At 38.2% G+C, this 26,346-nt stretch overlaps 1 protein-coding gene across 4 annotated transcripts in view; it reads left to right on the top strand.

Annotated features, from left to right (window-relative positions):
• Nucleotides 1-26,346, top strand: part of CPED1 (cadherin like and PC-esterase domain containing 1) — a 328,240-nt gene that overhangs the window by 269,041 nt on the left and 32,853 nt on the right. For all 4 annotated transcript variants that reach the window (XR_003510710.1, XM_027539149.1, XM_027539150.1 and 1 more), the window contains 2 exons: nt 8,818-8,935; nt 17,811-17,947. Coding sequence is in view for 3 of the 4 variants with exons in the window: in XM_027539149.1 (XP_027394950.1) it covers nt 8,818-8,935; nt 17,811-17,947 (255 nt within the window). In the remaining variant the exon portion in view is untranslated. The remainder of the gene's footprint in view (nt 1-8,817; nt 8,936-17,810; nt 17,948-26,346) is intronic.

Here is a 26,346-nt window from a genome sequence, read left to right as displayed (position 1 = left end):
AATGCAGGTCAGTTATTTTGTAGAATGCTTCTCGATCTTGAATTGTATCGTGGTTTCTCCTTACTAGATGAAGCTCAACATTTGTGGCAAGAATACTGCAGAAATGATGTGTTTCTCTTGATCACTTGATGAGGGTAGTGCTCACTGGGTTTCTCCATTGTTACATGTTTCCTGTGTAACTACTAAATATCTTAGGGGAATGACCTTTAGTCTGATTAACATGCATTAAAATATAAGACTATGCAAAGAAAGGATTTTCCTGTCAGAACACAATTATTCTTTTAGGTATCTCATTTTACATTGTTAGGATATGTTTATACTAAAAAGTAATATTAAATTTTGACCTTGTAATATCACAGCAGTTTTGATGCTCAGTTTGGGGTGCATCAGCATTTTCTTCTACAGAATTAAGCTACATATAGCGTGCTTTGAGCTTAACTGTAAATGTACAGGTTGCTGATTAGTGAGTCTTTAAAAATGCTATTTATTATTCTAAAAATACTATTACAGTCTCAAAGGAGGTGGAATTTATCAATTGAGACATGTAATGATAGAATTATTTTGTAACCTAACATATTTCATGTCACTTGGTTTAAGCTCCCCCAGGTTTTAAAGTCGCACAATTCTAAGGATCACTGTATGTGTGTATAGGTGTAGGTGTCTTTGTACAGAAGTTACCAAGATGACTGAAGTCAGGAAGTGCTCCCATGATGTTCAAAATTACTGTAACTATATGTTTTATTAAAATATTCAGCTCTATTTGTGCCATTCGTATTTCCTACCAGAGCTAGGAAAACCGCAACATATGGGATCTTAGTTCTCTGACCAGGGATTGAACCTGTGCCCCCTTCACTGGAAACATAGAGTCTTCACCACTGGACCACCAGGGAAGTCCCAAGAGCTGCATTTTTAACAATCACAACCTTATATACGTTATTAGTGGACTACTTATAAGTGGGGCAGTCCATGCTGCAATACTTCTAATAGCAGTTATGGTCACTGTGACTGATCACTGTTTCCTGAGAAGACCTGCTTGCTGGTTAATATATAGCAAACATTTGTTATGTTTGGTATCACATTCTTGGTAATACACATCTTTTAAAATATCTCTGTAGCCTACTGCCTATTTTCACTCACCATAGTATTTCTTCTTCAGTCTACAAATAATTAATTTGCTCCTTTGGAATATGACATAAGCTTTTCTTTCTGTCAATGTTATTATTGTTCTGTCATTTCCCAAACTGATCCAGTTTCTTCAACGTGCAAGAGAGTCCATGGTTATACATTCAGCTCCAATTCCACATTCTTTGTTCACAAATCAAAAAGAACTGAAGTTCTTCAAATATCCAGACATAAAATCATTCTTCTTTGTTTCATTTACATTCACATCTACCCTTCTGGACTCCATCTGGAACCCAAACCAAAAGTGTTGAAAGACCACAACAAAGGCTGCTTTCCTTGGAGCTCACCGGAAGTGGGAAGCATTAGTCATTTCACAGGCCCCTGTCTCACTAGATTTTCCAGTCCAAATTCTACAAATCCTGGAGACTCAAATGTATTTCTAAATTGAGAATATAGGGCGCCTTTCAGAATGGACTCCAGTGAGCAGGATCACATTGGCCTCACCCTGTTTAATTTGGAGACCCAACAGAGCTTCCCTGGTGGCTCAGTTGTAAAGAACCCACCTGCCGTGCAGGAGATGTGACAGGAGCCATGGGTTCGATCCCTGGATTGGAAAGGTCCGCTGGAGGAGGAAACAGCAACCCACTCCAGTATTCTTGCCTTAAAATCCCATTGACAGAGAAGCCTGGCAGGTTACAGTTCATGGGGTGGAAAAAGAGTTGGACACAACTTAGTGAATGAACAATTTAAGGTTAAAAAAAGAGAAAACTGTATATTGCTAGTTGAGGGATTTGTAATGCATGAGAAATATAAAGAAGTGTTCCAAATATTGAGGTCATATTAGTAAATTTAATTGACTAGAGCTAATTCATCTGTTTATAATTTGTTTCAATTTCCTTTGTTCCTGAGTTCATAGGGGACTAAAAATTCTTAGTATAATATACCACCACTTTTCAGCTGATGATTATTAAAGGAAAGAAACACACACAATGATGTTATATGATAGCTCATTACTACTTGGATAATGATGTGTTATAAATAAGGCTATGAAGCCCAAAATACAAATAGCAACTCAAAACTTCATACACAATTCGGCTACCTAACACAAGTTCTATTATTTTTAAAAAACAATTAAAATCGAAAACTTGAACTCTTACTAAAACAGGATAACATCCACAGCCATACCACCCTGAATGCACCTGAGCTTGTCTAAAACAGGATAACATCAAGCATTGAAACACATCAATTTTTAAAGCAGTGTTGTTAGAGGTCCCTTCCGCACGAAGTAGAATGACTTGACTGGCTACTTAGTTTCATTAAAATTTAAAATAAGGCAATTATATAGGTAAACCTTGTTCACTGCAAATATTTTATTAGAACAAACTAAAGTCAAAATGTCCCTTACTCCTCCATAAAAATGTTTAATTTTGTACTGTCCTTTAAAAGAGCAGCTGCTTAGTAAAAAAATTTATAAGTTTTATAAAAGAGGACAGAGCCTAGAGACTTCTCTGATAAGAATCTTTAAACAGAAGAAAATTAAAGAAGCTTCATTCATTGCCATGATCCTAAATTTTGTGTCATCAGAGTGAGCCAAGGATTAAAATTATGAGTCCAAAATAATTTTACTGATCTCTATCTACTTGACCCATTCCAGTGTTCTTGCCTGGAGAATCCCAGGGACAGAAGAGCCTGTTGGGCTGCCGTCTATGGGGTCGCACAGAGTCAGACACGACTGACGCGATTTAGCAGCAGCAGCAGCAGCAGCAGCTATCTACTTGCTGTCTTGTTCTCCAAATGCCATGCACTTGGAACTTGAATGACTATAATCCTCACTCAGTTTTAGAATGCTTCATGGTCCTCCTTCTACCTGGAACATGTACTCAGTTCCCTTTTAGTTATATTTCCTCTGATAAACTCTTAACTCTGTGGACACAGGACAGTATTAAATGACTATGCAGACCCATAGTCCTTCACAGCCCTCAGTAGGAACCAAAGCTGCCAATGTCTTGATTTGGACTTCCAGTTCCCAGAACTATAAAAGAACTTCTCTTGTTCAAAGCACCCAGTTTGTAGTACAGGAGCCATAGGAAACTAATATACCTTCAAAGGAGCTACCAATACTTTTCTGATGTCCTGTTCTTTTACTTTGCCATTTTAAATGTTGTTTTCTTTGCTTAAATTTTCTTTGCTAAAAAAAAAAAAACAAACATGATTCATACCAATGGTAAAATCTTCAAAAAAGTTCATTTTTGCTTCCCCATCTCTAGCCTACCATCCTTAAACTTCCAAGAAAGCCACTGTTCAGTGTTTCCAGTGTATCCTTCTGGAATCTATGTATGCACAGTCAAGCATATGCACATTTCTAGCACTTTATTTTACTAAATAAAATCAAGATGTATTTAATAATGTCCTGAAACGTGCTTTGTTGCTCTTAATATGTGTCTCTCCATCCTTTACTCTGCCTTCTTCTCTTCAGAGAATTAGTGTTCCATCATATGGATGTATAACTTGTTTTGCCAGTTCTCTGTTGATGGACAATTAAGGTGTATCAAGTTTTCTGTTATTACACAAAGTTCTCTAGTAAATTTTCTTGCACATGAATCTTTGTAAACTTTACCAAGTATATTTGTAGGATTCAATCTTAGCAGTGTAATTATATTTGTGAGTTATTTCCAATTATCTGCTAAAAAGTAAATACATCTCCTTTAATACGCATTTATATAAGTGCATTTTCTTTATGTAAAACATTCAGTTTTAGGATCACTGTGGTATGTAAAAGACGATTTCAGATGGACTATGCTGTAATGATTTATCGCTAATGTATACCTCAGCTGATTATTCTACACATATTCATTCAGTGTCTGATACTATGAATCTCCCAATAGCTACTATTTTATGGCTGGCTGACTACAACATAAGGAAAGCAGTTGTTAAATTTAGAGAAAATGTGAACATAGAAAATAATTTATCCCCTTGGAACAAGATAGTGAAATTATCTCATCAGGAACTTTGTGTCTCATGGGAAAAGGAACAGTCTTAATCTGAAAGAGGACTCTGCCTCTCTGGGAGAGGCAACTGTGCCAAGATTGTCAGGTTTGAGAGGTCATGACTAACTTACGAAGAATAGCATCATCCCCGGGAAAGGGAATGGGTCCCTCTGGGAAAAGCTGGATGCCACGAGGAATGACAGTATATTTTAAAACTTAAAATGTGGACATTTTTCATTATTTAGTGGAAGAAAGGGAGAACTGTTTGATCTTAAAAGATGATTCTATGGGGCCAGAAAGTAGGTAAGGTTTAACGATAACTACCCCAGATGGCTCAGTGGGTAAAGAATGCTTCTCCCAATGCAAGAGACATAGGTTTGATCCCTGGGTTGGAAAGATTCTCTGGAGGAGGAAATGGCAACCCACTCCAGTATTCTTGTCTGGAAAATCCCATGGACAGAGGGGCCTGATGGGCTACAGTCCAAAGAGTCACAAGACTCAGACATGACTGAGCGACTAAGCACACACACACCAGATCAAATAGTCCAATTTGATAATGCTCTAAAAACAAAGCAAAATCACATTAAAAATGAAAACTACTAATTCCTTTGTGGCCAAATACTTCTGTAAAAACTAGATGGACTTCCAGAAGAATTGGTAACAAGAACAGTGGCCGTGTATTCATGGGTAGGGCAGAGATCAAAGCCAAGTGAACCTTAATATCTTCTGTTAGTCACTAAGGCATTTCATGAAAAGTTAAGCAAATTTTTAAAATCATTTATTATATGTATATATATATAAATATACATATACATTATATGTATATATATATAATACATATATGTGTATAATATATGTATACATATAATACATATACATGTATGTATACATATATACATATATATATAATACACATGCATATATGTATACATATAATATGTATACATATATACATATATATTATATATATCATACATATATATTATATGTGTATATATATATATATATACACACACACACACATACATACACTCTGCACATGTTTGAATGAGAAAATCTGTTAATTATCTAGTTACACTGTATTGAAAGCACTGACAGTCCATTCAGGAATTTATGAAGTCTCCAGCAAAGGGATACAGTCTAAAGGTGGAGCTTTCTGGGGTTAATTTTAAGCATCTCTGCTAACTTCTGCCTTTTCTAAACTAAGGGGCTCCAAGCCAGAAGAGCTATTATTCATTTACTTGAATATGCCTGAACTTGACCAAATTACTAATCACACCAGTGAAGAAAGAATGATGGATGCTAATGAGTTTTTCCCTTTCAAAAATTGTTTAATTTTTTATTAGTGAGGTTTATCACTTTTAAGATCTAAAGGGATAGTCAATGATTCATGTGGCCTGAGAACAGGTTTCATAAATACTTAGAGGAAGAGAGAAGTTTGGCTGCATGTTATATTTCCACGTTGGTTTGACCAGGGTTGTAAGCAGCAGGAGTGGTCACCCTGTCTGGCTCCCACTTACACTACATTTCTCTGGCTCCGTATATGTTTACTCTGCTATCATAGGCTTGTATGTGGGGTCCTGGGTATTCAGTGTCAACATTGAACATTTAAAAAATTATCATTCTCTATTGTCAGTCATTTGTTTCAGCAGCTCTGAAGTCAGGTCAGAACATGCTTCTATATTATTACAATAAATTTGTTCTAAGCTGCACCAAAGAGGACAATTAGAACAAATAAGATGGAGATTTCAGTTCAGGATTAAGAAGAAATTTATGATGATGAGCTGGATTATGCTTGAGGTCAGGGACCTGCTTTCACAGCAAGGCATTTTGCAGGTTCTAGGTATTAAATCAATACCTTTCCATTGGAAAGCTGTATCCAGAATTGCTCAGAACCACATCATGGATGATCATTCTCCGTCTGAAGAGTTTAGGGTAGATAACCTCAGAGGTGCAGCTCAAGAAAAAAATGACATATAGGTTATCAGCATATCATTTTTTTCAGTAATGTTTTTCTTTTGTGCCTAAGATGTCAGATAAATCCTTTTGTCACCTCATGACCTTTGACATGCAATTCCTTCTGCTTAAAATTCTCATCCCCCCTGAAGGATTTTCATATCCTTCAGTTCAGATATAGTCTCTCGAAAAGACTGGTTGTGACTAATATATCTGAAATAGCCTGCATCCACTCATCAGAAATTGAGTTTGGTTCCTCACAGGACAAGCCATCAGCACACCTAACAATCTGATTGATTGACAGACCAATGACATGTCCAACTTTGACAGAAGAGACCATCTGGGACCTTGGCACCTGCACACCCCAGAGACCCCAAACAAGCAATCATCTTTAGGCAAACTTTTATCTAAATCCAGACTTTTCAACATTATTTGCATTATTAGTAGATTGAACACAACATCTCAACATGAAATACCTGAATTTAGGTGATTGCGTGGCATGTTCTCAGTGTGTTTCATTTGGAATATATTATTCTGGAATGAAACAAGGTCTTCAGTTGTTTTCTTAATTATATGCCTGGGAAATCTTCCCATCTTAGTCCATTAGATCTGTCTTTATACATATTCTTTATGCATTGCATGAGGGTTTCTCTGGAGTAGACTTTAAGAACTCTAACTTTGGGGCTATGGAATCTGTGAATTTTTAAGTTTAGTGTAAATTACCTTCTGAAAAAGCTGAACTAATTTGCAGTGCTTATCATCAGTGTATAATAGTAATTATTTCTCCCTGCCCTCCCTAACATTTGATATACATATTTTTTTTGATATACATATTTTTTAAAATTCTGATAGATATATAATGCCATTAATAAAGGCCTTAAATAAAGGTCTGCTGCTGCTCCTGCTGCTAAGTCGCTTCAGTCGTGTCCGACTCTGTGCGACCCCAGAGACGGCAGCCCACCAGACTCCCCTGTCCCTGGGATTCTCCAGGCAATAACACTGGAGTGGGTTGCCATTTCCTCCTCCAATGCATGAAAGTGAAAAGTGAAAGTGAAGTCGCTCAGTTGTGTCTGACTCTTAGCGACCCCATGGACTGCAGCCTACCAGGGTCTTCCATCCATGGAATTTTCCAGGCAAGAGTACTGGAGTGGGGTGCCATCACCTTCTCCGAAATAAAGGTCTAGTCTCCACTAAAAACAAATGAATAGATAGATGAATAAATAGGTATCACACATACATGAACATGTATCATTCATAGATGTTTATTCAGACTAAATCTTCTTACATCATTATAAACTTTATGCTATTTTAATTGCTTTATTATAATATAATGAACATTTTAACACAAATCATATTTCTAATTTTAATCAGTTTCCTAAACTTCAACTTCAGTCATGAATTAAAAAATGAAAATATGTGTACTGAATCAAGATTTTTAAAAGTCCTTACACTACCCCCATTCCTTTTGTTCCCTGATGCCCTGGATCTTTTGTGTGAGATCCAGGAATCTGAGTTGGTGGTTAGGACGTTTAAAAGTGTGAAAGAAGTGACCAGCAATTGCTCATTAGAGGCAGAAATACAGAGCAAAGAAGAGGTCAAACCAATCATTTCTCTCCATTACTGAGAATGCATGATATGAAAAGGGGGACAATTAACTCTAACCCTTTACACATTCAGCAAATATTTATCGTTGTCTACTGTACACCAGGGATGGGATTTATGTGTGAGGGGAAATAATTATCCATTCTCATGGAGTATTCAGTCTAGTGGAAAAGGCACAAATAACAAATGCAATTACCAAATGGTGAAGACGAAGGAAACAAAGGATGCTGATGTGGACAAAAGCTGACACATCACTGTGCTGCCGTTTCAAGAGACCTCAAACACCAAAAGATGCTCTCCGTGCAAAATTAGGAAGAAAGCATTCCTAACAGATATTATTGCATTTTAACCTGACCTTAATCTTGGTAGACAGGGAGAACCCGGTGAGAAGGGTGGCAGTGGAACCGGATGAGGTCGGTTAGATGGACACAGGACAGGCACAGTGCCTACAGCTTTGTAGGATCAGCTAAGAGAAAACAAGAGAAGCGTGATATACTGGAGAAGACGAGAGATTTCAAAGCCAATGGATTGCCCCTCTGCAATGCATATGGCAGACTACAGAAGGCATTGCTTGGTGCAGAGCATGCCTCTTCTCTAATGAGTTTCATTGCAGTGAGCTGTTACCTACCTACTTTTATAAATATGTAAAATGTTTTAGATAAAATATACATATTTGATTCCATTTCTAGCAAATTATAGATCTTAAATAAGTGTGCGTTGAAATGAAATGCATCTGTTAAATTAAGATTCTCCCCAAGTATTTCCCATTTGTTATCTCACAGAATCACATTGTCTCCCCTTAATGTATTGTCCTCTCTTATACTTTATTTTTTAATGAGTCAACAACACAAAGGGATATTTTTTAAAATAACTAACACCTATTTCTTTAAAAATCAGCAGAGCAATAACATGACTATCAATGCCAAAATAAAGATTAAGTTATCATTAGAATTTATATGAATCCCCTAATAGAAGCAGCTATTAATAGCAAAAACAACTATCAATGGATAAATATCAAGAGAAGGGTAAACATGGATTGCTCCCTTTTATCCATAAAGGTTATTTGGCAGAGGAAGTCGTATTTTTGAGGTTTTATTACTACAGGTCAGGTTAATTACTATGACAGCTAACTTTTATCATTTTAATGCAGGATTGTGGTTTGCTGATTCAGCCAGAGGAAACCTGTGGGTTACAGCCTATTTCCTCTGACTACATTGAAGCCATTTCACAGCCCGAACTAAAGACTTGTCCATCTGGGGATACAAAAGGTGACTATTACACTATCATTTCTTTTTAAAAAAAAAATCCCTTAGTATACATAAGTAGTAGATGGTTACTTAAGCTATTCTTCTACAAAAAACTCAAGGTGATCTGGTGCTTTTTAATTACTATGAACTGCCACACATATAATTAATGAAAATGCATTGTTTGAGTATGTGAAATATGTGATTAATCAAATCTGTTCCTTTCACCTTCTGCTTTCTCCTTAGTTTAATGCATATTCACCATAGATCTCAGTCAAAAAGTCATAGTATAGAGCCTTCCCTTGAGCCCCTGACTTGTTTTCCTTACTATATGTTTTCATAGCACCCAGTGTTTTTCTTCCTTTGCAGCTTCCACAATTATTTAAATGATTGTTGTTCATTGTTGTTCAGTTGCTAAGTCGTGTCTGACTCTTTGCGACCCCATTAAATAATTAAGTATGTAATTGACTTTGATGTCAGTGTTCCCAGGCTGTAAGCTGGATGAGGACAAGGGGTCTCAGTTATTCAGACTCTACCAATTCACTTAACATTATAATTTCTACAGAGTAAGTACAAAATAAGTTGACCTTGTGAACCCAAAGAACTGCAAAGGATAGAAGCTCAGTTTTATATCATTTCTTCAAGTTAAAAAAAACATCTTTGGGAGTGGTCACTAATGTCTCCCATATATTGAACATGAATAGAGGCAGGGAAATTGGGATGTCAAATTCAAATTACATGTCCTGGCTATTGTAAACAGTGCTACAATTAACACTGGGATACAGGAAAGCACACTAAATGTCCATCAACAGAGGAATGGATAAAGAAGATATATATATATATATATATATATATATAATGGAATATTATATTACTCAGCTATAAAAAGAAACAAAATTGGGTCATTTGTAGTGATGTGGATGGACCTATAGTCTGTCATATAGAGTGAAGTAAATCAGAAAGAGAAAAACAAATATCATATATGTATGGAATATAGAAAGATGGTACATATGAACCTATTTTCAGGGCAAGAATAGAGACGCAGATGTAGAAAATGGATGTGTAGACACAGAGGGGAAGGGGAGGGTGAGACGGATTGGAAGATAGCACGGGCATATATACACTACCGTGTGTAAAATAGATAGCTAGTGGGAAGTTGCTCTATAACACAGGGAGCTCAGCTCAGAGCTCTGTGATGACCTAGAGGGGTGGGATGAATGGGGCGAGAGGGATCTCCAAGAGGGAGGGGATGTATGTATATAAATAGCTGATTCACTTCATTGTACAGCAGAAATTAACACAACATTGTAAAACAATTATACTCCAACAAAGTAAATAAATAGAAAGATCCACTTCTAAACAATTCAAATTGCAGTACTCATCCTGCCTAAACCGAGGGCAGATCTGGAATGAGACTCTTTGGAGGCGCTGTCCACTTCCCCTGTTTCTTTCCTTCCTCAGCATTCTTCTTTGAGTGGAGACCAGTGAGGTTAAGCCAAAGCTGGGACTAAAAATACCTCCAAGGCAGTAAGAGGAGCAAAGAGCATCTCCTCTGCGCTTCCTGGTTACCGCTCTGGCATCCTGACCCAAGGTCTCCCTTCATCTAAAAAGTCTGAGAAAACACTCAGGATCTTTTCTACCCTTGCCATGAACTTCACACTACAGCTTGAATGGGATATGAGTTTCACAAATGGGTGGGACAAATTGCAATTTGGCATGCACGGCTAACAAACGTGGGCATTTCCCAGTTCTGGAACATGTGTCCCAAATAATAAATTACAGACAGTGCATAGAGAGGGATTTACCCATTACGGTGTGTCAGGTGGTATGATTTATGATTCTCGGCTAAATGAGATATATACTCTTGTATACAAAGGAGACATCCATATGTCTAGGTATTTTATTTAATCAGATTACAATTTATGAGAACCATAAAACAACTTAATTCGATTCCTCCTACTGAACCAAGTCAAAAGTTCTTCAATAAAAAGTTGAAGGTACATTACTGAGATTCCTCAAGAAGTGGCAATTTCTTCTGTCTGTTAAACTTATAGTAACTTTTGCCAAGCCCTGTTCTGAAGCTGTCTCTGTACCTGGTCCTTACAACAGAGGCTGCCATAAAACAGGAGCCTTCTGGGAACTTGAGTAGTTAGGCTTCTTTGAAAAAAACAAATATTGACTCCTCAAATCAAGCGCATATTCCTCAGCCTGACAATAATCTGACCCATCCTATCTCTCCTAACTCCTCCCAGACTCTGGACCTCATTTCATACTGATAATCGGCTGCAGGACTCCAGCTCTTGTCCGTGCTGATCCCTGCTCCTAAAAGTCTTCTTCCCATCTTGATCCAAGTTCTCCTGATGCCATATCCTCTTCTCCAGGAAGTCTTTATTTACCGCCTCACCCCCAGATTTGCTTCTCTTTTATGTGACTCAGATGGTAAAGAATCTCTGCAGTAAGGGAGACCTGGGCTTGATCCCTGGTTCAGGAAGATCCCCTGGAGAAGGGAACAGCTACCCATGCCAGTATTCTTGCCTGAAGAATTCCATGGACAGAGGAGACTGATGGGCTACAGTCCATGGGGTTGCAAAGAGTCTGACAGGAGTGACTAACACTTTCACATGCACCCAGAATGTTCTATGCACATGTTTTCAAATAGCACTTACCTCATAATGTTTCAGGAGTCTGATTCACATGTTCCTCTCTCTCTAATCAATAGTCTTCAAAGGGGAATAATATAGCCAAGCAAGGAGAGAGAGAGAAGTACAAAACGGCACAGGGAAGAGGCCAGTAAAGATGAAAATATATGTACCTTTATTTTTATATAATTATGCTTATTTTATATTTTATGATGGAAATAATATATACATATGAGTATATGTACATGTAGCACAAGGTAGGTGTATTCACATGTAAAAGGTGCATCAGCCATAAGTGTGTCCTGAAGGCTGCATGAGATTTCAAGTGTGTCCAGAGCAAAGACTGTACCTTATTCATCTTTCAGTGTCAATATATGATTTAAAAATTGTTGCTGAACTAAAACCAAGATTCAAGCCCTCCTCTCTTTCACAGAAGACTGTGAAATCAACCAAGGGTAACCCCTCTACCCTTGAGGTGCTAGAGACCTAAAGATTCAAGGTAAATGAGTGAGTTCAGAGATAAGTTTGCAAGGATAGATTTTTTTTTTTTTTCTTTTTCTCTCTTTTACTCCTGGAGATGATTTAATGGTAGGACTCCCCTCTGTTGAAAGAAGTTGTCACACTAGACACTGAAGGATGTTTATTTTGGGTGCTCTAGATTTAGCTTATAAGGTCATAGAATGGTCCCCAAACCTTATTTTCAGAGCACATTACAGTTATCTGCCAGAATTGGATCCATTTTTTTTCTCTTTGAAAAATGTTCTTTTAATAACACCAGCTAATATAATTTTGAGTGACTTTTTTATTAAGTTGAATTTTGAAAATAATTTAACTATAAAATACAACCTAAGAATAAAATATTTTACCCAGGAAAGAAAAAAATAATTCTTCTAATTTGCAGACAGAAGTTTATATGGTCACTGAATGAGAATTACCTTTAAAGAAAATGGTTTAGATTATATTTTATAATATATAAACAAAAACTTTTATCATATCTTTTTGGAAGGAAATATAGCAACTTATACTTTAATAATTCTAATAATATTGAAAATATAGATTTTTTTTTTCTTCTCAATTAAAAACTTCCTTGTTTTATAGCATTATAGAGTCAGGAATTAGTGCTATTGTTTATATGATTTTACGTCTTACTAAATCACAAAGTTTAACTTCTTTTCTCCATTATATCCCCCAATTCAATTCACATAAATGGCTGAAATCTAACTTGCATTAAATATAAAGCTATAATGATAAATTAAATAACTTCTCCCCAAAGGTAGTTTCATTCTTCAGAATGTTATTCCCTATGACATATGTCATATTTTATTTCAGAATCACAGCTTTGATTCATTCATTGTTTAAATATATAACATAGAATGTATGCCCTCCTTTTTGACAATTTTTAGTGAGCTGGAATCATTTAAAATGTCAAGAAATCCCAGTCCTGCAGATGTTATACAGATGTCTATTTCAAGTAGTATTACTAACTCACAATAAAAAAGCATTGTTAAGCAATACAAAACTGCAAAGAGTGATGACTATCAATACATGGTCATATGAACCACTGGGGCTGAATTTTCAGAGACCCAGTCAGGCATCTTTTTTATGTGCATGTGATTTTATGCTCACAAAGTAATGGTACCCATATTAGGATCTTTGTGCATGCAATTGGTCACGTTTCTTCAGCCTTAGCAGCAAATGGCCAAAGATCTCAGTTTGTGAAAAATTAGCTGTCAACAAATTTATCGGGGGAGACAGTGTTTGGGCAAAGAGGATACACATGCTGTTAGAAACTCAAGGTTCTGAGGAAAACTGAGCCTTTCAAAGTATTATTAAATAATATATCATTGGCAGAAACACATGTGTGTCCCCAACATGCCACCATCTTATGAAAAAAAAATAATAATCTATTTAAAAACAGTCTCTGAATACATGAACCCACTGAGCAAATTCAGCTTTTAAAAATAAAAATACATGTATTATGACAACCTGTTTGTGGCTTTTCTGTCAGTGCTACCAGAGAGATTGCTGAGCCATATTGCATTTTCGACTGATGATTTTGTGCTGCTCTAACCTAACATGATGAATAGATCAGCACTTTGGAGACTCTGAGACTTCAATTCTGGTCCAGCCCTGTCGTTGACATGATCCTACTTCCATTATTTAACATCTTAGGTCTCAGTTATCTTCACTTTAAAAGAAAAGGATGGAAAAGAGGTGATCCCAGGCCCCTTCCAACTGCATCCACAACCCACAAAATCTCTATGAAAAAAAAAAAAAAAGACTTTTTCAGAAGGAGATTTTCTTGAGGAATTCTTTAACGAGGGATAAACTGAAGGCCATGTCTAATTCAAATTGTATTAGGAGCCAAACAAATATGTGAAGGAAGTGGATTATTGATTACAAATTCTGTATATGAGGGCAAAATCAGAATTAGAATAGTCTGAATGAAAACCACAGAAGAATTATAAAAGAGAATTGGATGGAGAAACAAACACTTTTGAAAACAGTCTTCATTTTGCCATCCACAACCCAACACCACTCCCAAATGTTTGGTGCTGTAGCTTTTAGTATTAATACTATTCTCTACATCTGCGAACTTTGGAAACCCCTTTCACTAAGCAGACCTTCTTTTTCTCCCCAGTATACACAATCTGTCATGGACAACAGTCACTTCCTCAGTCTCACTACAGTCAGGTCTGTCTCTCCACTTAAAATCACCCATTGTACCTCTCTGAATCTTATCTATTCACAAATACCTCCTCACATCTTATCTGCTCCCATGGAACCTGCCAGACAACTCTGACTCCCATGCTGTCTTTATTCTGAACTGCCATGGTTTGCTTAGGGTGAAGTGGGGTGAGGGCAGGAAATATATTCATCAACATCTAGTGTAAAGGCGCTGTGGCAGATGCTACACATATTTTTCGTATAGAGAAGTAAGTGTAATCATGAAAAGATTAAGTAATTTTTCCAAGATAAACAATGGTCCTCAACCTTGACTGCATATTGGAATCACCTAAAAAGCTTTTAAAAATACACTGATGCCTGAGTTCCACATCCAGTGGTTCTGATGTAATCCGTCTAGGGCACAGGCTGGGCGTGAGGATTTTTAAAACTTTTCCAGCTGACTTTTAAAAAAATTTTTGTTTATTTATTTTTGGCTGTGTTGGGTCTTCTTTGCTGCACGGGCTCTTCTCTAGTTGCGGTCAGCGGGGACTACTCTCTACTTTTTGATATGTTGGCCTCCCATTGCGGTGGCCTCTCTTGTTGCAGGGCACAGGCTCTAGGGCTGCCGGGCTTCTAGTGGTTGCAGCTCGTGGGCTCTGAGCACAGGCTTAGTAGTTGTGGCACGTGGGCTTAGTTGTGCCACGTCAAGTGGGATCTTCCCGGACCAGGGATTGAACCTGTGTCTCCTGAATTGGCAGGCTGATTCTTTACCACTGAGCCACCAGGGAAGTCCTCAGATGCTTTAATGTACTGCACTGAGGTCTACAGAGCTCCATGGAGGCAGAGCTCAGGTGTGTCTGTCTCCAAAGCCCAAGATCTTTGAGTTCCACTCGTTTTACTCAATTATGAATTACCTATTCTTAAGCTTTTGACATGTATAAATGGCAATTTTATACATGTAATTTAACCCTTCACCTGATTATGATTTTTGAAGTTTCACATTATAGTTAAGAGCATGGACTCTGGGACAGTCTTCAGCTCCAATCCTGTATATTTTAAATTAATATACAGCCACCTCCTAGCAAAAGATCTTGGACAAGTTACTTAACCTTTCTGAGCCCCAGTTAATACTGCAATGGGGATAATAATAGGGTGGTTCTGAGACTAAATAAATTAATGTATTTAAGTGCTCAGAATATCCAACATCTGAGAGGTGCTATAAAAATGTTGACTATTTCTTTTTTAGTAATATTTAATAACTATTTCTTTTTAGATAACTATTTCATTATCTTATTTTACCAACAAGAATGCCTAATACCTAAGAGGGTAGATACATCAATAATGTATTGAATTAAAATCCTACTAGCTAGACAGTGATATGTATATAGAGAAATGGAAGGTCATTCACCAGACCTGAAATTTTGGAGATGTTACTTAATGGGTGGACTTTGAATGAGGCAGTTTTCTGGAATTCTCATTAAGTTTAAAAATCAAAGCAAAGAAAAAAATTTATGGTGAGAGGAATAAATAAGTCCACATTGCTTTTGGATGTCCTGTATTTCAACTTCCTGCTCCTGTTGACACAATTTGCCCCAAAGCAGTTCTGCTGTATGTTTCCTTCTCTTCCTTGGAAGGCATGCTGTTCTCATCTCCTTTCCCTTCTATTTTCTTCTGTCTCTCCCAGTTTCTCTTTCTTAATATACACATACTTTTTCCCTTTCTGGGATCCACCAGTAAGAGCCATAAACTAGATCTGTTTCTGTATTTTATTATTTGTAACTATTTCCACCCACACAAAAACTCACATACACAATTCTGACATTCCTGAGTCATGAAATGCAAAGTGTATTTTACCATCCCCTGAAAATAGAAATTCTTCCCTCTAAAATTAATGTCACAGGCTTCCCTGGTGGCTCAACAGTAAAGAATCCGCCTGCAGTGCTGGAGATGTGGGTTTCAGTCCCTGGGTCAGGAAAATTCCCTGGAGGAGGGCATGGCAACCCACTCCAGTATTCTTGCTGAGAAAATGCCATGGACAGAGGAGCCTGGCGGGCTACGGTCCATGAGGTTGCAAAGAGTTGGACACGACTGAAGTGACTAGTATGCACGCAAAATTAACGTCACACCAGATACTTTTGTTAGCAGAACCACAAATCAAAGCCAGAAGGGATAAACTTGTTTAAAACTTTCCTTTGTAACTCAAAAAGTAGCCGGGAATATTTAGCTCCTCCATATTTTGAAGAGAAACGTGAAGCGGTAACATCAGCGAGATCTTTGGGGTACAGCGGATGTTTGCTGGAGACGTCAAGATATTCGCCACAGAAAATACAAATAACTGCTCTGTATTTAACATGCTGATTCAGTCTCCATTTCTGAAAAGATGAATAGGAGAAAACAAAAATTGAAATCCAGGGGCTTCCCTGGTGGCTCAGTGGCTCCTTCAATGCAGGAGACACAGGTTCGATCCCTGGTCTGGGAAGATCCTACACGCTGCGGAGCAACTAAGCCCGAGCGCGACAACTATTGAGTCTGTGCCGCTAGAGCCCAAGAGCTGAAACGACAGAAGTCTGTTTGTCCTAAAGCCCTCACTCCACAACAAGAGAAGCTACCACAATGAGAGACCCAGGCACCACGACTAGAGAAAAGCCAACAAAACAAGGAAGCCCCAACACAGCCAAAAATAAAGAAAATTGTTTTTAAAAATCCAAATTATGTCTTGATATTTTTCTAATAAATTATTAAATAATTAATGTGACTACTCACCCTAAAAGCTGCAACATTTGAATACATGTTACTTTATCCATAAAATAAGAAAGATCTTACATGCAGCTTTTTAAGGATATTCATTTATCTTATAAGCATTGACCAAAGCTTGTGCCTTACTCTGTGCCTGAACTTAGCTAGTAACAAAGGTGAGTAGGATACATAATTGTGCTGGGTCCTTTAACTATATAATCCCATTAAATCCTCATACCAATCATGTGAGAAGAATAGTACACTCCACTTCTAACAGATGAAAAAATTAAGGCAACAGAGCTAGAAAGAAGTGAAGAGATTCACAGCAAAAAGGCCATATATCAAATTAAGACTATTCTTCAAAACAGCAAATTATCAGAATATTAAAATAACTGTCTTATTATATATATTGAAGCTCTTGATAGCAGAGAATATGACTATTGTTGGATTGGTAACTAAGCATGTGTTAGGCTAGGAAATATGTGTGGCCAACTACGTCAGTGTCAGTGACTCCCTATAGACTTCAGTCCTATGAAAGACCTCATGTACTGTTTGAAAATAAATAATAATTGAGTAGTACCCAAACACTTTAATTTTTTTATAAGCATGTGTTTTCACAGAACAGAATTCGTACTTGACTTCAGCATGAACTGTGTTATTTCAGAACATGACTACCTGATGTGATTCTGTTTGGTTGGCAGGAAGCCATGCACTGTTCCCCTGGGTTTATATGAGTGTGGTCTCCTTACTGTGATTTCTGCAATGGTGTGCCATCCATCACTGAATTCTAGACTTTCGTGCAAACTGTAACTTCACCCATAGAAACTGAGCCAAAGAAGTTTTGCTGTCTATTTCAGGCCAGTGGATCGTGCCTTGCCTTAGCTGTTCAGATAACAGGACCTGTGACTGGAGAGAAATCACTTGGCAGCCTCACCACTGCCAATACGGTGTCGTGACTAAGCCTCAACTCCAGCAGTGCCTGGGAGGAAGGAAGGTAGGTTCTGGATTCTTCAGGGGAGACTTTTCATTTAGGCCGCCTGCAGAACTGAAAACCACACCATTGTTAACTCCTAGACCCATGCCTGCTCCTTCACTCTGCAGAGGAGGACTAACTGGATGCAGTTTGACTTTTTGAATGGGTGCCTTATCATAGAAGAGCCTTAACCGTTTTTGCTCAAAATGCTCAATTGTTTCATTGTTTCCAAAGAAGTCTACTTGACAGATTGAGGCTATTAAAATCGTGTCCTGTGCTGACCCAGTTCCATGCTGGTTTTCTCAGCACACATGGGTAAGAGCTGGCCACATCAACTGACAGTTGGTGGTTCCGAGCAGCTGGCCTTGTCAGCGGCAGCTCTCACAAGGCACTGCAGCTGAAATGGCCATCTGTGGCTCACACAGGCAGTGGAATGCTTCTGCATGTAAGACTTCTGCTCCAGCTTACCCCGTGCATGACACTGTTTTTACACGCTAACCTTCCTGATCTTCTCTCACATTCCCCGGGCAGGTCTCGCGTGGACCTCGCTAGACTGCTTTTCCTTTAGGGCGGCTTCTAAGCTGGTTTCTTGGACATGTGGTGTCTCCTTGCTAGGAGTGCTCTGACTAGGTAGATTCCAGCAGAGTTCTCGGACCTGCAAACTGGGCGAATAGACTGAGATGCTTGGGTAATGTGAAGTAAGTAATCCTTCTCCAGATTTTTAAGTAGTTTTTAATTAGATGGACATGTCCTTGCAAACTATGTGTAAGCTCTCAAACACAGGCAAGACTGATTTAAAAAACCAACTTTTTAAAGATGCTCTATGAATCATAAAGAAAAAGAAAGTGTTACTCAGTTGTGTCTGACATAGTGCAACTGCATGGACTGTAGCCCACCAGGCTCTTGTGTCCATGGAATTCTCCAGACAAGAATTCGATACATAATGATCACTTAATAAATATTTGTTAAGTAAATGAATACATTAAAATCTTATTTATTCCTAATCAGAAATCTGTGCAGCAGCTTTCTACTTAAGAATATTGAAGTTCAGAGAGATTAATTCATCTATGATCATACATGTATGTGAGCTGCCACAATTTAGGCAGTTTTCACCACCAATCTGGACAATCCAAACTTCATATCCTAGGAATGTAGGACTGGAAGCAATGAAAGTACTTGTTGATTTAAGAAGTCAGACTTCTCAACCCTTTCAGAATATCATTCTGATGTCAGAATTTATAGTGTTCACAAAGATTCCAAGTGAAAATGTTTATAGTGTTCACAAAGATTCCAAGTGAAAATGTTAGTCGTTCAGTCGTGTCTCACTCTGTGACTCCATGGACCATAGCCCACCAAATTGCTCTGTCCATGGACTTTCCAGGCAAGAATACTGAAGTGGGTTGCCATTTTCTTCTCCAGGAGGTCTTCCCAACCCAGGGATTGAATCTGGGTCTCTTGCATTGCAGGCAGATTCTTTACTGTCTGAGCCATCAGGGGTTCCCAGAAGTCAAGCTTCTTCATACCTTTTCAGAATATCATTCTGACCTCAGAATTTAGAGTTTTCAAGAAGATTCCAGGATGTCACCATATATTAACCTGAAAGTAGATGTTAAAACTCATCACTAAAGTCTATGGCTTTGGACAGGACACTGTTGCTCAGGCTTATTTTCTTCATCTGTCAAAAAAAAAAAAAAAAAAAAAAGGTGTGAATCTTTATGATCTAATCCCATGCTGCAGATTAATCAACTTTGTAAAAAGTGAAATACCTTCTTACCTGTCAGTCTTAAAATACCCTAGCCTGAGTGTCTTGAATAGATTTTTATTTCTCACTTTTCTGGAGGCTGAGAAGTTCAGGATCAGGGCCTTCTGGACTTTTGTTGGCTACCTTGCTCAGATGATAAAGAATCAGTTTGCAATGTAGGAGACTCAGGTTCCATCCCTGAATCAGGGGTCAGGAAGATCCCCTGGAGAAGGAAATGGCAAACCACTCCAGGATTCTTGCCTGGAGAATTCCATGGACAGAGGAGCCTGGTGAGCTACAGTCCATAGAGTTACAAAAGAGTTGGACACTACTGAGCAACTAACACTGTAACACATTAAGTAGAGAGAGCCAGAGACAGAGAAACAAAGACACAGAGAGCTCGTTTTCTTCTTCTTATAAAGACACAAATCCCACCATGAAACCTGCACGCTCATGGCCCCATCTAAAGCTGAAGGGGGCTTCCCCAGTGGGCCCAGTGGTAAAGAATCTGCCTGCCAGTGCAGGACACCCAGAAGACATGAGTTCGATCCCTGGTCGGGAAGATCCCCTGGAAGGGCAAATGGCAACCCACTCCAGTATTCTTGCCTGGAAAAGTCCCACGAATAGAGGAGCCTGGCAGGCTACAGTCCAAAGGGTTGCAGAGAGTTGGAACTGATTTAGCAACTAGACAATAACAGACCTGATTACTTCCTAAGGCTCCGCCTCCTACTACTGTCTCCTGTTGAGGGTGGGATGGCGTTAGGGTTTCAACAACCGAATTTCGGGAGGACACAAGCATGAAGACCACAATGCTGTCTTTGATCATTTCAAGGCAAATTATTAGCAACTCTACAAAGTAATGATAGGAAAAAGGGAAGATCTTCTTCTTACCTGTTAGAGAGACATGGCGTTACGAAGACTGAAAATAAAGGCATGTGTTCAGATCAGGGGATCCCCACACAGACCAGCCAGGGCTTGTCTTATTGACTCTTTGGGTCGAGAAGTGTCCTTCAGACATGCAAGCTTAGAAACTCAAATTTACCAGCACACTGACCGTGGTCCATGGTCCTTGTAAATTAGTATCCTGGTCTGTTTTGTTTACCAGGATGCTAATTTACTCTATACACAATAGGGAAGAATTGTACATTTTTATCAGAAGAGCACAACCAGAATTAGCAAAATCATCCCGCAAGCAGTATGGAGAATGCCTGTGGGGAAGAGAAAATGGGTGTGGATGCCAGGGAGGCAGAGGCTGCTTAATGGAAAAATTCCATCATCGACACTGAGAAGGCAAAGAAAGTAAAGAATATGTATAGCATAATTCCATCAATGTAAAACCTAATGCCTCCACGCTTACATACACAGAAAATTTCTGGAAGCAACAAGCCTTAAGAGTGATTACGTAAGTGCAGGGGAGTGGGGAAGGAGTGGGATGGTGACAGGATTGGCCATATGTACTGCCAGGCTGGGGGCGAAACGGAAAAATGGGACCCTGTGGTCAATAATTATTACAAATTTTGAGAAAGTAAAAGCAGAGCCAGAAAGCAAGTACAGGACCCTTATACACACAGACCCTGTGTGAATGCCCAGGTCATATGGCCACAAAGCCAGTTCACGTAATAAATTATGGTTGTGTGTGTGTGTATGTGTGCCATGGAATCTTCCAGCCAAGATTATTTGATTGCCTTGCCCCTTCCTTCTCCGGGGGATCTTCCTGACCCAGGGATTGAACCCTCATCTCTTGCGTCCCTTGCATGGGCAGGCAGATTCTTTACCAATGCACCACCTGTGTAAAGATACCTTTTTACATACAGGTTTTCTCCACTATCCACAAGTAGAGCTCTCCAATGAAGTCTTTGGTAAATCGAAATAGAGGAAGCCAAAGAGTACTCCCCATTTTCTGAAAGTTCAATTTATAGTATTTTGCTTTCCTGAAACTCCTATGTTAGTACCTGTTTTTGCTCACCAAAAGAAACCTAAAGAGGATTTTTGCTTTTAGGGAAAAAGCCTTTACTAACGTAGGTCTTTCATGAAAAGAAGTGGCATAAATTGAACTTTTGGAAAGCAGGGGATACATGTGTGTATTACCTTTATTTTTACAATGGGTGAGCACCTTTTTAAATCCCAAAATCTGTATTTTTAAAAAGCTGTATACATCAGAACTTGGGCAGAGGTAGTGGAGATGAAAAGCAGGGGAAAACAGAAAGACATTTTGTATTCCGAATCACAGGATTTGGTAATGTGCAGACAGGTTTATGTACTCATAAACCACACAGCACAGAGATGGTCGTGTCAACATTCACAATTACGAGTATGAAACAGCACTTATTTGCAGAAAGTTCCACTTATGATTAGGGGTTGGTAACAGAATATTGTCCCTGCACATCTATTTCTTATTCTTTCAGAGTAAAATGTAAATATACCTGTGATCTTGAAACTCTTTCCTTTCATTACTGAGACAGTTTCTTATCCTACCTAGAACTTTTTATAGTTACCATTCTATTTCAAAGACATACGTGAATTGGCCAAAAATTTTGTTCGGATTTTACCATAGGCTGTTCCATAAGATGTTATAGAAAAACCTAAGTGAACCTTTTGGCCAGTCCAGTACATGTTAAAGCATATCGTTACAAAAATAGAAAAAGAAGTAACACAAACATTTTTTATAAATGCTCAGCTTTTTGGGGAGGATCGGTAGGGGACACTTTTTGCCATGTCAAGCGTTCAAGAAAAGAAACATATTATTTGAGTGATATTATACAGAAATTTACTTTCAAATGCCTAAGTACAGCAGGGAGCAGTAAGTGCCTCTGACTGGCTCTCAGGAATGAAGTGACTTTTTTAATTCATTGAAGACATCGAAGTAACTCTGCTGCCCCAGGTCAGAAACGTTGCAATCTCAGTTCTCCCTGACATGTTATCACAGAGTGGAATCCAGCTGATCACTTAACACAGTTGAGCCCAGATCACTTTTTCTAACTTTTGGGCTGTCACCTTGTCTATTCATTCACCTAGCTTTTGTTGAGCTATGAATCTATTCTAGGTGTGCACAGCAGGATTCTCCGGGTGCCAGATATCTAGAAGGAGAAGACAAATGAGAGAGGAGTGAGACAAATGAGAAGACAAGTGATCTTTACAGTATAGCACAATCACTGCAGAGGTTGGGAAAAGCCCAGAGGCTGATGCCTGACGTGGCTGGGAGAGTCTTGGAGAGTTGCTGAAAGAGAAAGTGCCCGGGCAGAGTGGTGTTGGTAGTTATAAGCAATCTACCAATCACATGATTTTGAAATAGTTTAATTGAACTAGAAAAAAAAAGATCTTCATTTTTCTCAAAAGAACCTGCAATGAGGGTCATATCACTCGAGCTTAGTGCTTCCTTTGATTTTTCTCTTACTGCAGGGAACAGAGAATGGAGGGAACAGACAATGGGCAGGAACCAAGCAGGTGAAGGGTACATGGAGATGATTCTGAGTTACTCATGTTCAGTTTGCTCCAATTTATGCATCTTGGATTGTGTAAAAGTGGAGACATACCTAGACATGCAATTTCTAATGCTGCAGTGCCCTTCCTCATTTGAAGGCTTTCAATTAATATGGAAAATTCAATTTCAATTAATATGGAAAATTTTACAGTGAGAATCCAACCTGTCACTGTTCCCATGTATAGTAGTACAAATACGTTGTGCTACAAAAAACAGAACTTTATTTTAAATTTCAATCAAGGTGACCTTTAAGGAAATACATTAAACTGAGTTATCTTTTTCCAAAGAACCAAATTTAAAGGAGATAGAATTTGGGCCCATGAGACTTACTGGAAAGTTAAGCCTTCAAATAGTGTTCTACTTTCTTTAAAATCTCGAAGTACTCATTTTTCTCAGTTGAATTTCCTTATGTTGTTATTATGACCTTTTACATCGTTTTACTACCGCTTTACATTGATGAGTGGAAAGCTATATTTGGAAATGGAGGCCCACCTGTGGAGAAGGAAGAAAACACGAATCAATTGGGGTTTAAGAGGTGGTTCAAGTTTCCTGTAACTTTGACTGGGAATGTCACTGCACTCCATGTGTAAGAGGGGCCAAACTTTTTATACTTCAGTCATTAGCCTTTACTTCTATGAATGGGAGGCTGGTCTCTGAGACAAAGATGACACAGGGCTTCTCAGAGCATTTGTATCAGTTTCTATGGCATACTTGTTCATGTCTGGAGGGCAGGTAAATATAAGACCCCTTTTAAACTCTAAATTTATCCAAATATGAATTACTTAATTTGTAGGCTTTTGTAAATATGCATAGGTTTTATGATGTACCATCGTGCTGAGTCAAAGCAAAATTTCCATTGAAAAAGTATAGGCTATGTGTTAAATTGTACTCTGACGAATATCTCTAAATACATACACGCCTCTTTCTTACTCAGTAAATTTTGAATGGAACATTTATAAAAATTTATCAGAGCATTGTTTTGTAATCACAGTGCAAAAAATACATAAGAAATAGTTTAGAAGGAGGATAATGAAATTTAAACCGAAAAAACTTAGGAGTCTGACCAAACTGAATAAAATGAGCTTTATAAAAATTTATCAGAGCTCAGTTTTGTAATCACAATGCAAAATACATAAGAAATAGTTTAGAAGGAGGATAGTGAAATTTATAACTGAAAAAACTTAGGAATCTGACCAAACTGAATAAAATAAGCTTGTATTTTGTTTGTCAGTTGAAAACATAGTTCAGCTGACAAACTCAGTAATTTTATTACTCAGTAATAAAATACCTGACAGAAGGGTACAATTCAGAAAGGAAAATATAAAAAGGCAATATTTACTGAAAGCATTTAAGCTCAGCTGTTAAAACAGGAAATGTAACTTACATTTTTAAAGCAATGTTTGCAAGTTAAGTACTGTCTTGGACTTAAAGTTGTTCACATATTTGAAGTACGCCCAACTTATAATAGTATGTTCTGGTTAATATGTGAATTCCATTATGGTTACACAATTCATTGTTGCTTGTCAGTTTCAATAAAAAGAGGTGAATAGAAGGAAAGGAGTGTACCTGACTCTTAACAGGAAAGGATGGCATACACATAAAGCCCACAATACACAGGAAAGGGCTCTCCTCTGTATATAGAAGACTAGAAGTCACCTTTGTTTCAAGCAGCTAGACAATCCATGTCTAGGTGATATTGTTGTTTGTTTTCATTTTTGCCAAATTTCATGTGTTTTAGAGTGACTTGTCTCTACGTAAATTTTCATCTGATCTTGACCCCAAAGAGCACTTTGGTTGGTCATCTATAGCTAGTTTGATCAAAATGCATCATTGAAAAACATTCATTGCAATCATATTACATTTCATAGAGAAATGCTTTGTTGAGCTTGATTTTCATCCTGCCCTAAATATCATTAGCCATCTGATTGGTCTCCCCTTCATATTAGAGCTGACTCACCCTCCACTACCTCACTTGGCAGTTATCTTATGAGAGTGGTGGTGCTCAATCATGAGGCTCATGGGAGTTACCGTGGAGCTTTCTAAATGTATAGGCTATGCTTGGCCCTGGATTAGATGTAATGAATAAGACTACGCCTCACTTCACTTTCATTTCCGTTATTTACCATGATGAGAGCTCCTCAGTAAGTAGGTGTTGTCAGGATTAATGGACAAGGAGCTCCTATATAATTTCCCCTCTTGGAAGGTTCCAGTGGGTTCCTATTAACCGGCTGAGATCTGTGCTGGCATCTACACGCACTTTGTTGGCTCTGAAGAAATATCCCCATTTATGTGAATATTGTAGAACCTATGCAAGAGGAAAGGAAGATGGAAAATTATTTTAAATCAAGGATTTATCTCCCTATCTATTGATTCTACATATACCCACTTCTTTGCCAGCTCCAACAGATCAGAAAAATCTGAGACCCAACAAGCTACCTATTGAGTTATCACAGTGAGCCCCCATTGCCCCTCTTCATTTCTTTATAACTCGCTTTGCTAACTATTCCTTGTTACTGTTGGTGAGTGTGGAGAAAGGAGGTAATGGAGTAAAATATTTACATATTTGGGTGTCATCATCATTAGTTTCCTTTATCCATGATGAAACAAAATGGGATGAAAATTGTTTTATTTTATATTTTAATCAAAAATTCTGAAAGTGTTTATTGCATTTTCACTGATAAATGATTGTTCTTGTTTGTATTTGTCCCAGAGAACCAATTTCTCTAAGAGCAGACGTCCTTCTATGCATCGTATGGATGATAAGTTTAGCCTTTCATATACTTCATGTTGTCGCTTAGTCACTTAGTTGTGTCTGTTTTGTGACCCCATGGACTGTAGCCCTCCAGGCTCCTCTGTCCATGGAATTTCCCAGGTGAAAATACTGGAGTAGTTTGCCATTTCCTCCTCCAGGGGATCTTCCTGACCCAGGGATTGAAACCGGGTCTCCTGCATTGCAGGCAGGTCCTTTACTGACTGAGCTACAAAGGAAGCCCTCCATATACTTCATACTTTTGCTAAATCACAGGTGGAAAATCTGAATTTAGTGGTTTTTCTTTTTTCCCACACTTAGCATGTGAGAGAATATGGTAAAGACTAGCTAGGCATTCATCATACTCATTTCTTTCGCTTCCTGGCACAAAGCATGACTACATTTCTCAGTCTTCCTTGCAGTCAGGTGTGTGACCATATGGTTGGGTT

The sequence above is a fragment of the Bos indicus x Bos taurus genome, chromosome 4, assembly GCF_003369695.1.
Source record: "Bos indicus x Bos taurus breed Angus x Brahman F1 hybrid chromosome 4, Bos_hybrid_MaternalHap_v2.0, whole genome shotgun sequence".
Taxonomy (NCBI): Eukaryota; Metazoa; Chordata; class Mammalia; order Artiodactyla; family Bovidae; genus Bos; species Bos indicus x Bos taurus.
This window is presented reverse-complemented; position numbering and strand designations above follow the sequence as displayed.